At 25.5% G+C, this 13,080-nt stretch overlaps 1 protein-coding gene across 1 annotated transcript in view; it reads right to left on the reverse strand.

The window, feature by feature from the left end:
- Positions 1-13,080, reverse strand: part of LOC112599689 (low-density lipoprotein receptor-related protein 1) — a 36,898-nt gene that overhangs the window by 10,516 nt on the left and 13,302 nt on the right. Inside the window, exons 19-46 of the mRNA XM_025346707.1 lie at positions 12,183-12,431; positions 11,903-12,106; positions 11,453-11,828; positions 11,143-11,387; positions 10,573-10,701; positions 10,277-10,510; positions 9,792-10,148; positions 8,406-8,651; positions 6,683-6,985; positions 6,497-6,622; positions 6,128-6,414; positions 5,899-6,041; positions 5,586-5,836; positions 5,232-5,465; positions 4,964-5,141; positions 4,299-4,503; positions 4,035-4,224; positions 3,704-3,964; positions 3,404-3,634; positions 3,191-3,331; positions 2,993-3,115; positions 1,948-2,076; positions 1,683-1,873; positions 1,424-1,610; positions 1,228-1,356; positions 793-1,062; positions 530-732; positions 59-464 (exon numbers count right to left, since the gene is read on the reverse strand). Of these exons, the coding sequence (XP_025202492.1) occupies positions 59-464; positions 530-732; positions 793-1,062; positions 1,228-1,356; positions 1,424-1,610; positions 1,683-1,873; positions 1,948-2,076; positions 2,993-3,115; positions 3,191-3,331; positions 3,404-3,634; positions 3,704-3,964; positions 4,035-4,224; positions 4,299-4,503; positions 4,964-5,141; positions 5,232-5,465; positions 5,586-5,836; positions 5,899-6,041; positions 6,128-6,414; positions 6,497-6,622; positions 6,683-6,985; positions 8,406-8,651; positions 9,792-10,148; positions 10,277-10,510; positions 10,573-10,701; positions 11,143-11,387; positions 11,453-11,828; positions 11,903-12,106; positions 12,183-12,431 (6,228 nt within the window). The remainder of the gene's footprint in view (positions 1-58; positions 465-529; positions 733-792; positions 1,063-1,227; positions 1,357-1,423; positions 1,611-1,682; positions 1,874-1,947; positions 2,077-2,992; positions 3,116-3,190; positions 3,332-3,403; positions 3,635-3,703; positions 3,965-4,034; positions 4,225-4,298; positions 4,504-4,963; positions 5,142-5,231; positions 5,466-5,585; positions 5,837-5,898; positions 6,042-6,127; positions 6,415-6,496; positions 6,623-6,682; positions 6,986-8,405; positions 8,652-9,791; positions 10,149-10,276; positions 10,511-10,572; positions 10,702-11,142; positions 11,388-11,452; positions 11,829-11,902; positions 12,107-12,182; positions 12,432-13,080) is intronic.

The following is a 13,080-nucleotide window of genomic DNA, read 5'->3' on the forward strand; positions in this document are numbered from 1 at the left end:
AAAATTAAAAAAAAGTTTATCAAAAATTAAAACTATTTATAAATAATAGCAAAATTACTTCTGCTCATAATAACACGTCTATTGTTCCCATTTAAATCTGAATAAGCAATATAGTCTTCTTTTGCATCAGCCCAAAAAAGTTCTTCTGTAGCTAAGCTTAATACTAAAGCATTTGGCCAACCAAGAGATTCATTTACAATAACTTTAGGTTCACTACCATCCATACCAGCCTTACCAATATAAGGCACTTCTCCCCAATCCGTCCAATACATATATCCTCGAATAGGATCTAAACTGAGGGCTCTAGGTTCTTCTAGACCTTTACTTATTAATACTTTTCTAAATTGACCATTTAGCTTAGACACTTCAATTGTGTCTTTACCCTTGTCACACCAATACAAGTTTTTAGCAACCCAGTCTACTGCAATTCCATCAGGACTTTGAATTACTGGGCCATGTAATCTCTAAATAAGTTATAAATAATAAATTTAAAGATCAAGTATTCATTAAAATTTAAAATTCAATATACCTCAGTAGTCATATTCTTGCATTTTCGTTTAATAGTGCTACCCTGAGTAGAAACTTCAGACCAATAGAAACAATTATCAGCATAATCATAATCAACCGCAACAGCATTAGTTAAATTTTCCACTACAACTTCAGTTTTAGTTCCTCGTAAATCAATTTGTTGAATATACTGTTTATTAGCAAAAACTAGCATTGGCTTTTCAACTAAAAAATTCAAGTTTAAATTTTAATAATATAAATTGTAAAATGTTAATCAGTTATTACTTGTAGAAGCTTTGCATGAAAAACCATCTCGTAATAATGTATAACCAGCAGTACAATCACATTTATAAGATCCTATGGTGTTATAACATATTTGGTTACAAGGTTTCGTTATTTCAGTAGAATTGCATTCATTAATGTCATGGCATAAAGTGCCCACAGCCTTATAACCAGAATGGCATTTACATTCATAACCAACAGGACGATCTATACATATATGCTCACAAGGACGAAAAATGTGTGTATTGCTTTCTAATGCACACTCATTAATATCTGAAAAATTTAATTTTGATTAATATACTCCATACAACTAAAAAAGTATTTTAATATTAAAACTAATATTAGCGTATAGTTCAATTATTTTATAAAATGACCAATATGACTCATATCTATGTAAATACAGTAAATAAATAAAATTACTCTTTTAGAAATACTTACTACATTTGTCTTCATCACTAAAATCTCCACAGTCATCTTGTCCATTACAAGTAAGATTTGCACTGATACATACTTTATTATGGCAAAAAAATTTATCAGGCCATGAACAATTTTCATTTTTATAATGTTCTACAATAATCATATGAAAATAATTAGAAAAAAATGTTATCTAAGTACTAATAACTTGAATACTTACTACACTCTTCAGTATGCAAATTCTCATCAGAATTATCACCACAATCATTTTTACCATTACATAAGTCAGTTAGTAAGACACAAGCACCATTTTCACACGTAAATTCTTTAACAGAATCACATACCTTACAGTTTTCAGGTTCATCTGAATTGTCGCCACAGTCATCATGACCATCACAATAATATGCCTAAATAATATTACACTAAATTAAAATATAACAAACGATGTTTGTTTAATGTAAATCAGAATAATTACATACTTCAAAAATGCATTTCTTATTAACGCATTCAAACTTGGTTAGAGGACAAGTTGAATTATTCATCTTACATTTTTCTTCATTCTCGTCTGAACCATCGCCACAATCATCATCTTTGTCACATACCCAGGTAGATGGTATACATCGCCCAGTGTTATTACAATGAAAATCACTACTCGAACAATTTCTACTTACTATACAAAAAAATTTATATTTTTTAATGTACAAATTATATAAATGGTGTAAAAAATAATAATAATTAACATACGACAATTTATAAGCTCATCAGAACCATCCAAACAGTCTGGAGTTCCATCACATTGCCATGATGCTGGTAAACACTCATATGTTTCAAATCTGGTTTTGCAATAAAATTCAGATGATTTACATTTAACAGCTAGAATATAAAATAATGAAATTTAAATTTTTTGTTTAGTTAAAACACCTTTTTATAATTTTTTGAAATAGAATACAAATTAAAAATATTTGATGAATGTGTGCAATTTAAAACAATATAACATACATACTTAACATTTAAAACACAATAGATAAATATAATATTTGAAGAATATTAATTATTAAAGTTTGAATTGTAAGTACATTTTGATTGACGGTATACACTTCAATACAAGTAAGAAATATTGACAATTTGTTAGTAGAAAATGCATAGAAAAAGGTTTGTTGTGTATAAAAATGTTTATTTTAAAATGAATGACATATTTAAACATATTTTATAAAATGTAGACAATACTTTTTATTACTACGGTATGATATTAAATTTATAAGATCCCATTTCTTGTTTATTGCATTGTGTTACCACTCCCAGATAAAATTTAGACCAATTTTCAAATTAATTTTCATATCATATTACTATTAACTATTACAGTAATAGTTAGTAAAAACATATAAATATGTATATTTTTTTTCTACTACTTATGGCTAATTAAACTCACAGTATTACTCTCCTTAAACTATACAAGTGTTAAAATTTAATCAACTAAAATTTTCATAAAATATATTATTTTATTCCAAGTTTTATTTAATCTTATTTCCTTCCTACTTTTTTTTATTTTTTTATCAAACTTATCATTTTTTCCTAATTTACTTGCTCAATTAGATATCCAATAATTATTACTTTATTTAACATCAGTTTTAGGGCAGTTGAAAATTTAGCACTAAGAGGCACATACTGGCATACCACAAAATGTTTATCTTCAAATTATGAATAACAAAATGTTATCTATTCTACTAATTTTATAAAATAGACTGTAAATTTAACATTATATTAAATTATGTAAAAAAAATCTACATACGGCAATTTATCTCATCTGATGAATCACCACAGTCATCATAACCATCACATTTCCATGATTTAGGAATACATTTACCATTTGAACAATTAAAATCACTAGATGAGCAATTATTTTTTTCAGGAACTAGATGTTTTATTGAAATAATAAAAAATTAATAATTATTAACTATTCACTGTTTGTATAAAAAAATTAGCTTACTTGTTGAACAATTTTGTTCATCACTGTTATCCCAACAATCATTATGACCATCACAAATCCAACTTGGATGGATACAAGCAGTAGTTGTATTACAGCTTATAAGTGTAGCATTAAATACTAAATCTTCACAAATTTTATGATCTTAAAATAATAATTTTTAACAAATTATATAGTATACAATATAAATACAATTTAAATAATTTATTAACATACCACAACCAATTTCATCACTTGCATCATTACAGTCAGGATCATGATCACAACGCAAATTTGGAGATATGCATTCGCCAGATTTACAGCGGAAAAATGTAGAATTTTTACAAGAACAGTTTAATTCATCAAAACCATCTAAACAATCAAATAGTCCATCACATTTTTGGCTATTTGGACGACATCGTTTGAAATCTGGGCACGAGAAAAATCCTTTTTGACAAGATCTTGTAGCTAATAAAACATTATTTAGATTAGAAAAAAGACATAAAACTAAGTTTTAAATTAGATAATATAGTTTACCACAATATTTAATATCTTCGTCAGAATTATCTAAACAATGGTTTATACCATCACAAGTATTTTCAAAAGGTATACATTCATCAGATGAACACAAAAATTCATCACTTGAGCAATTATTTTTTAATTTATTTTCAACACATCTACGTTTATCAGGGAGTAGTGTACGGTTGTAAAAACAAGAACATTCTACAGCACCTTTAATATTTACATTACATTTATCTTCACAAAGTCCATTGAGTGAATAACATGGATTTCTCGTACCTTGAAAAATCATAATAACATAATAAAATTTATTATAACTATTATAATATAATAATATAGTAAAATTTACAATCATTAATATTTTCAGCAATTGCAACTATTCCCATAGGTCTATAGACATCTTTTCTTATCCATACAATATTTTCACCAGTGTATTTGTCAGCTCGTAAAACTGCATTTAACATCCAGTCGGTCCAATAAAAATAATCGCCATATACAGCAATGTCAAATGGATGTTGTGGATATAATTCAGCAAGTACCTATTACACAACATATTTGTAAACAATTTAGATATTCAATTTTTCAATAATTTAAAACAAGACAATTAAAATACCACGCGATTTGTTCCATCATATTCACATCGCTCAATTTTATCTAACTTTGCATCACCCCAATATAGTTTTTGAGTCATATGATCTATTGTAAGAGCATTTGGAATCTGAATATCAGTAGTTATGATTGATGTTAAGTTAAATCCATTAACAAAGGCTCTTTGAATGCTGGGTTTTAAATCATTCCAATTAGTCCAAAATACCAATCTATAAAATTATTATTGAAAATTAAAAATGTACATACATTTAAATTAAATATTATTATAAACATTGATAATACTATAATAAACATAAGTACAAGATTTTAAAGTTAACCAAAGAGTGACTAATTTACTTAAAACTGAGCCAATAGTAACTATTTTAAGAAATAATTAGTAAGAAGTAATATTGTATAAGATTTTTTTGAAAAAAAAGATTAATTACGAAATGCAACAAATTTTGTTATAAAAAACAATAATTAAAAACTTAAGCTCTAGGGAAATATTACCTTTTTTTAAAACAATTTAATATTTCTAACTTAATAATTAAAGTAACTATATCTCTATAGGTAATTGAAATTTACTTATTACACATTATTTTAATTATATAATATTATAAGTGAAATTAAAATAATCAGTTTTCAAAATATATATAAATTAATATTTTTAACAATCAAAAGATTGCTTACATTTCACATATGTCAACTGCTATGCCACGAGGTCGATCTGATTGTCCCAATTGTATAACTATCTCAGGAACACCATTTGGTTCACTTAGATTTAATTGACTAATGGTTGCATGACTATTGGTCCAGTACAGTATATTTTCACTCATTTCATAATCAATACCTTCTACAGACCCTTGATCTAATAATGTATAAGGAAAACAAAAGTAAAAAAAATAATAGAAAATTTAAAATAAATTGTAATAATTTGGAATAAAACGTTATTACATACTTTCAGCTATTACTCGATGACCTGTATTATTAAAATGAATAGCATCAATAGTTCCACGTTGAATATCTGAATAAAATAATAAAGAACGTGCATAATCATACGACAATGCAATTATATTCTGCATAAATGTTTTTGATTCCATGACTCTAAATGGTGTGTTCAAATTTAGATTTTCAGATACAGTAACACTATCAATTTTATCCACTCGAGAATACATAAGAAATGTAGTATAATCTAAAAATATTAATATTAGAAATAATATATGCACACGATTACTTAAAAATTGAAAATATATATTAAGTAAGTTAAACATTAACTAAATATTTTGCTAATAGAAAATTTTTACTAAAATACCTTCACATTTCTTTCCATCAGATCCAACAATACCATGTGTACAAGCACAAACCCCGTTGGTTCCATTAAATAAACATAGTTCTTGACAGCCTCCATTGTGTTCAGCACAAATATTAGACCCTTGATGACGACTTTTTGAAAAAATTTGTACATCTTTAGGATGTTCGCCAAATTCTTGTGTCAATTCTTCAGATTCAGATAAATTATTAATAGGGGAAACCATTAATGAAGAAGACCCTTGTACTTGCATACTGAAAAAAATATAAGTTTCTGAATAATTTAATATTAATATAAGCTTTAGTAAGTAACTTACATTCCAAGCCAATAAATAAAACCATTGTGTACAACAACACTAGCAGGATTACTATCTTTATCTTCATATAATATTTCATAATCAGTACCATCATAATTACAACGACCAATCATACTTTGTTGACAAAAGTATAACTTGCGATTCTATTTTTAAAATAAATATAAATTGATGTTTAAATAAATGCACATTTTCTAATATTTTATATAGTTAACAGATATTAGGTAGATACCATGTAATCCAATGTGATATCTTCGACATATGGTTGATCTTTATTAAGTAAAATACTCTTTCTATTCTTTCCATCCAAAGTTGCTCTTGAGACCCCATGATAACGTCTAATACTCCAAAATAGAAAACCAGCAACAGGATCTAAAGCCAAAGAATTAGGCCTTTCCATGGTGTCTCCACTATCTACTACCACATAAGCATTAGATCCATTAAGATAAGCTACTTGAATAATATTTAAAGACGGATTCGCCCAATAAATATGACCAGCAATCCAATCAATAGCAATTCCTAAGTAAAAAAAAAATATATATATATATAATATAATTTTTTTTAATGCATAGAATTATTTCAAAATTTTAATGAGATATACCTGCAACCCAAGTGCCTGATGTTGTCTCACCAAAATGTTCATGGTTCACAATTATTTGCCTACCAGTTCCATCACGTTTTATTCTCATGATAGTTCCTTGTTCATCATCTGACCAGTATATATATTCTAAAATGTAATTTAAAATTAAAACAACAATTGATACATCACATTGTTTAATACTCTTACCTTCATAAAAATCTATGCTATATGCCATTGAAGTTTTAGATAATGGACTTAAAACTTGTCTAGAATCATTTTTTATTAATGATATGCCTTTGATTTCAGATTCGACAGTATATAGTAAGAATTCATTGATACCAATACATTTTTTCTTATCTTTTGGATCAATAGTATATCCAACAGCACAGCGACAAACCCATTGATCAGCAGAAATTGGTAAGCAAAGATGAGAGCATTGACCTCTATTTTTTGAACAATGGTTAATACCAATTTGTAAAGATGGATCATAGAGACTCAATGCATAAACATCTATAAAGTGCAAATGTATAAAATTGTTTTTATATAGGATAACAATATTATTTAATCTAAATGTTTATACTATTGTAAAAACATTTCAATAAGTTATATACATTTAACATAATAAAAAAGATGGACAAGTGGATACCATTTTGTACATAATAAGTGATGAGTGGATCTCTGGAAATTTGAATTCAATGATATATTAATGCATATAAAAAAAGATTCTGAGTGAAGACAGTTTGTCAACATATACCACTAAGTACATTTTATAATATTGCAATTTAAGTCATTTTTCCTTTAATAAAGGTATGATATTTTTTTTTAATTGAATAACTACATTAAAATATTTTGATAACAAAATGTTTAAGTCTTTAAACTTCAAACGTATCATATAAGTTTTATAACACAAACTAAACAGTAACTGATTATTTCATATGTTTGTAATGACAGTAATTATTATAGCTAGACGAATATATTATTAATATAGAAGTAACAAATTATGTTGTTAAGATAAAACTCAATTATCATCATCGTCAAATCATTGGAAATAGACATAGATGTGTTGTAGAAGACACGTACCCGGTAAACCACACATAACAAATAGAAACAAGCATAGTAAATGATAAGTATGCATTAAACTGAATATGACAACGATACCAAGTATAATTTATACCATATTATTTAATATATATAAAAATAAATTAGAAACATGTATTTTTAAAATTTGTATATAATTTATAAATTATGTGAGGAAATTTTCAAAAAATTTTAACATACCTAAAAATATTTTACAGAAAATTTCTCATGCTACAAATAACTTAAGAGTCAAAATATTTAGAAAATTATAGTATAGTCGAGAAAATGCTAACATAAACATAATTTAGTAAAAATCCTAAATATCTATTGTTATTGATTTCATTTTTAAATTTTAAATTAAAATAACAACAATTGTCAGAAGAGAAATAATAATTTTACAGATAATATGCAATGGAATATACTAAGTTGTAAAAATTTGAACTTCAAACGCTTATAAATTTTTTTAATAGATTTATACTCAATTTTTTTCTTTATTTTATTAATAAAAACTCATAGTTAAATACTATACTAAATTTTCAGTTTAAAACGAAGCAAAAAAATGTTAATTAGATTAAATTTGTTACTAAAAATCACCTTCCAAAATTAAAAATTGAAGCCTTTTCACTGCTTTACAAGGTTAAAAAAAAAGTAAAAAGAAAAATACATTATAAAATCAATACATTCATTGCACAATGCTCGACATTTAAAATATTGTACCAATAAAAACCTTAATTAAATTTTTCAAGAAATTCAAAACATAATTTATAAACCATATATTTTAACATAGATAGGACATTTGAAAATTATAATTCATATTTTCTTTGATAGCTATTTTTAAATAATGATACAATACCTGCAGTTATATTACGAAAAATTGAATTTTCATCTCCAGTAATTTTATTTGCAACTCGAATATTCATTAGTCTGTTATCCACATAATATATATTATTTTTATATAAAGCAATAGATGATGGAAAACTTTCTTCTGGTAAACTTAAAGGAGGATTTACTCTGGAATCTTGTACACTATATGACTGTATAGAATGTTTATCAGAATTCACCCAATAAAGTGTGTTTGTTTCCTGATCAACAGTTAAACCTAAACAAAATAGTAAAATATTCAATTAAATATTTAGTACATATAATTAAATAATTTATAAAATCAATTAAAAAACTAATTTTATGTTAAAATTATAAGCAAAATGCCTCTTAAAATGTTCATAAATAATTATTTAATTTGTACTAATAAGTATTTTAATGATTATAACAGTATTTTTGACAGACATTTTAATTTAAAGTATTATAAACAATCTTGATGGTGTATTTAAAATTAATCAACATCATTTAAGTAAATCTCAAAACATTTTATATTTTTAATCATGAATTAATTGATTTAAAATATTATTATTGCATAAATGTTAATTTTCAGTTAATGGTTATATTACTAAATTAAATTTACAATAACATAATTTGTCTATTAGAAGAATCATTTAATACAACAACAAATTATTTATTAAATAATAATTTTATTAATTTGTAATGATTATTTACTTTTATTGATTTTATGATAACTACACACATAAAATCACATATTTGATACTTTTTATTTTTTACTTATTAATCTATTTATCTTCAACCAAGTATAGAAAGCTAATGGAGACTTTACGAATTTTTTTGTTTAAACAATTTATTTAATAATTGATAATATTGTCATTATATTTTTTAATTAGTAATAAATTCTGGACACCACACTAGCATATTATACTGTTTCTTTCTTACAAGCATACAAGCATACAAGCATACAACATAGCTAAATTATGTCCAATAGAACCAATTTTATGTTATTAATTTTAATATGCATTGACATATTGTAAAAATTAAAGGTAAGAAAATGTATTAATTGTACGATTGTACATAGTTTTTATAGTATCTCAGTTTTAAATTAAGATAATATGTATTCGTTAAATATTACAATATAAAAATGCTCATCTTACTTAAAAATTAAAATATAGTACAAATAAACCAACAAAAATTTCAAATAATATTATTTCTTTTAAATTTGGTAACTCAGACTAATACAAAATTAGTTCTACTCGACAACAATTTCTATAATTTACATTTGTAAGACAAATTTAATACATATGGATATAGTTCTCTCATATTAAACTATAAAATCAATTAATATAATTTTAAATAAATAAATGAGTTATAAATATTCAAAAAGTTGACAAATACTTACTAGTAAAACCTGATACAAAAGGTATTATTTTTTCAGTATAAATGATTGTGTAAGAAGATGAATTCATATTGGACATTATAATATTGTGATGACCACTTGACATTCCTTGAGTCCAAAATAATTTGCCTTGTTGTGGATGCACAGCTAATGCACCAATTTGTAGAGTCTTATTTGTATCTTCATCAGTCCAATCACTGGAGTATATGGTAGTGAAATACTCTCCTTCGAGATTACAAGCTATTATAGTTCTAGCACCAGTAATTTTTTCCTCTACAAGAGGATTTTGATCTGAACTAACTGCAATGAATATATTTTTTGACATCCAATCAATAGCAAATCCATGTGGTTGATGAATTCCTAAAAACAAAAGAATATTTTTTAATGATAATACCTAAGTTCAGTTCCAATAGCAGTGTTCTATACGACACTGATTAGAATTTTAACCTATTAATGTTCTTTACAATCTAGTATGAATATTAAAATACCTGTATCTAAAATTACTTCAATATTTCCACCAGATAAATTTGATCTTTTAATTTCATTACTTGAATAATCAGACCAATAAATTTTCTTGTCTGCAGCCAAATAATCTATTTGTACATGAAGTAAAGCTTGTGAATCATATGACAATAATGTTGGAATAGCATTATAATATGGTTGTTCTAAATTAACACCACGGATTTCATTAACTCGAGCAAATAATAAAACAACTTCATTTTCTAAAATAAAAAAACATTATATTAAAGTACATGATAAAATAAAATATTTTTTTAATTTTTACCAATGCATGTATGATTGTCCTTAGATAATCGCATAACATGTGGACAGTCACATTTGTAATTAGAATTTAAATTCAATAAACACAGATGTGAACAATTTCCATTATTTGTTCCACAAGGATTAAATTTAACTAAAAATAGAAGAAAAAATATTACAATTATTAGTTATGATTTCAATAGTAGGTGAAGACAATGTTTATTATTAGACTAATACATATATTAGTCTAATGAAAGTAGATTATTATTAAATTTATCACGATATTTTCAGTTTTATTTCATGTTGACTATTGCATAAAAATATTTAATCAATGCTACTGTTTACTTATAAACTGCTAAATAGATGTAAAATTAAAGCAATACAAGGATACTGCTTAAAAGAAAAATTGAAAAATTTTCAATTATAAAATATAATTATAATTTAAAACCATATAATTATATTGATCAATACAACATAATTGTACTTCATTTGCCACTTAATCAGATCAATTAATTATAATAAATTAAAATTAAATTAAATAGATTGGATATTTTTTTAATTTTAAGTTAATTAATGAAATATTAATTATTTTTACCTTTTGGTTGTCGGCTAGGGTGCAATATTTTTATATCAAATGGTTGTGTAACTGTATGTTGCACGACAGTAACATTCAAACCAGTCCATTTATTAGCTTTATTTACTGAATTACTTCTCCAATCAGTCCAATACACATCATTTTCAAAAAGAGTAATGGCGAATGAATGTGAAAGAAGCTCATGACCCTTTAATACGAGATGATGATTATTGCCATTATAATCTACTGTGTGTATTGTATCTGATCTAAAAAAAAATGCTCTAATTAGTTGACCATAAATATAAAATATTAATAAATAAAAAAAAATTACTTGGCATCAATCCAATAAATACGATTTAATTCATAATCTAAAGTTAATCCATTTGGCCATTCTCCATCAGAAAACATGCTCACAAGTACAATAGTTTTGCGAAATTCACCAGCCATACTGCATCGCTCAATTCTGGGTGCTGATGAATCCCAATCAGTCCAAAATAAATAGCCATATCTTGGATCTAATGCAATAGCCCTAGGACTTTCCATATCTCCAGCAATTAAACTCCTTCGATAACTTCCATTTAATTTTGCAACTTCAATTTGATCTAAATTACTCTCAACCCAATAAATATTTCCAGCAACCCAATCAACAGCAAGTCCTTCAGCTGTAGTTAAACCATTTTGAACTACAACTTCTATATCAGTTAATACTAAAGAAAAGATATATATTTATTAAATATTTATAGTATTTAGCAAACAATTAAATATAATATCCTCAACGTACATCCACCAATTATTTTTCCTTTAAAAATTTTATCATCCACTACATCAGTCCAATATAGTGTATCAGTTCCATCATCAGAATGATAAAAATCTAATGTAACTGTATTTTTCAAACTAGAAATTAATGATTTGACATTTCTTGTTATTAGATCAATTCCTCGTAATTCATGTTTGTTACTAAATATTATTTGAGGTATATTTGGATCTGTAAAAGTGAAATTACTTAATTTATTTGAATTATTTGAATAATATTATAAAACAATAATTAATAGCAAATATACCTATACTTTTACATGTAAAATGATCTGAAGCTAGTAAATATCCTTCATTGCAAGTACATTTATGACCATAAAGGCCATTTTTTATACATTTTTGAGAACAACGTCCCCAAGTACTACAAGGACTCACAATTGAACATGTAATATTATCATTTTGAAGAATCATGTTGTGAGGGCATAGACATATGTACCCATCTGGACTATTTTGGCAAATATGTGAACAATCAGATGATAATGCACATACATTTGTAGCTAGAAAATTGTTTATTATTTATTTAAAATTTGAAGACACTATAATAAAACATATTAATAATGAACAAAAATATAAAAATCTTTTGTTCCCAAATATAAGAAGTCAGCAATTCTTTCCCTACACCTTTCATAAAACTTTGTCCTCCATTTTTTCTTTACTCACATCTACTATTTTTGTACTATTCTACTTTATCTATCCATCATCTCTTTTTCGATTTTTCTTTTTCACTCTCTCTGTCTCCATTTATTTCTATAGCCACTCTCACTAACTCAGAGTCAACTCTTTTCATAACAAGAAAATCATCTCAACCTATTTTTCCTTGTTTTGTCTCTAACACTACTCCTAATGAATTCATATCTTATTCTATTCCCTAAAGCCACCACTCCACACACATCTACCTTAACATTTCATCTCTGCTACATTTGCCTAGTGTTCTATTTCATCGTTAATAGCTCAACATTCTAAACTATACAACATGACACTCCTGCAACGACATCACAACTACTCTATAAAATCAACCTTTGCATCTCAATTACATCATCTTGTCATATAAAATACCTGATACTCTCTCCACTTCATCCTTCATAATGCTGAGACATCATTTACAAAACCATAATTTTCTTAAGCTACTAACCTTAAATATTTGAA

The sequence above is a fragment of the Melanaphis sacchari genome, unplaced genomic scaffold, assembly GCF_002803265.2.
Source record: "Melanaphis sacchari strain LSU unplaced genomic scaffold, SCAv2.0 Contig54_pilon_pilon, whole genome shotgun sequence".
Classification (NCBI taxonomy): Eukaryota; Metazoa; Arthropoda; class Insecta; order Hemiptera; family Aphididae; genus Melanaphis; species Melanaphis sacchari.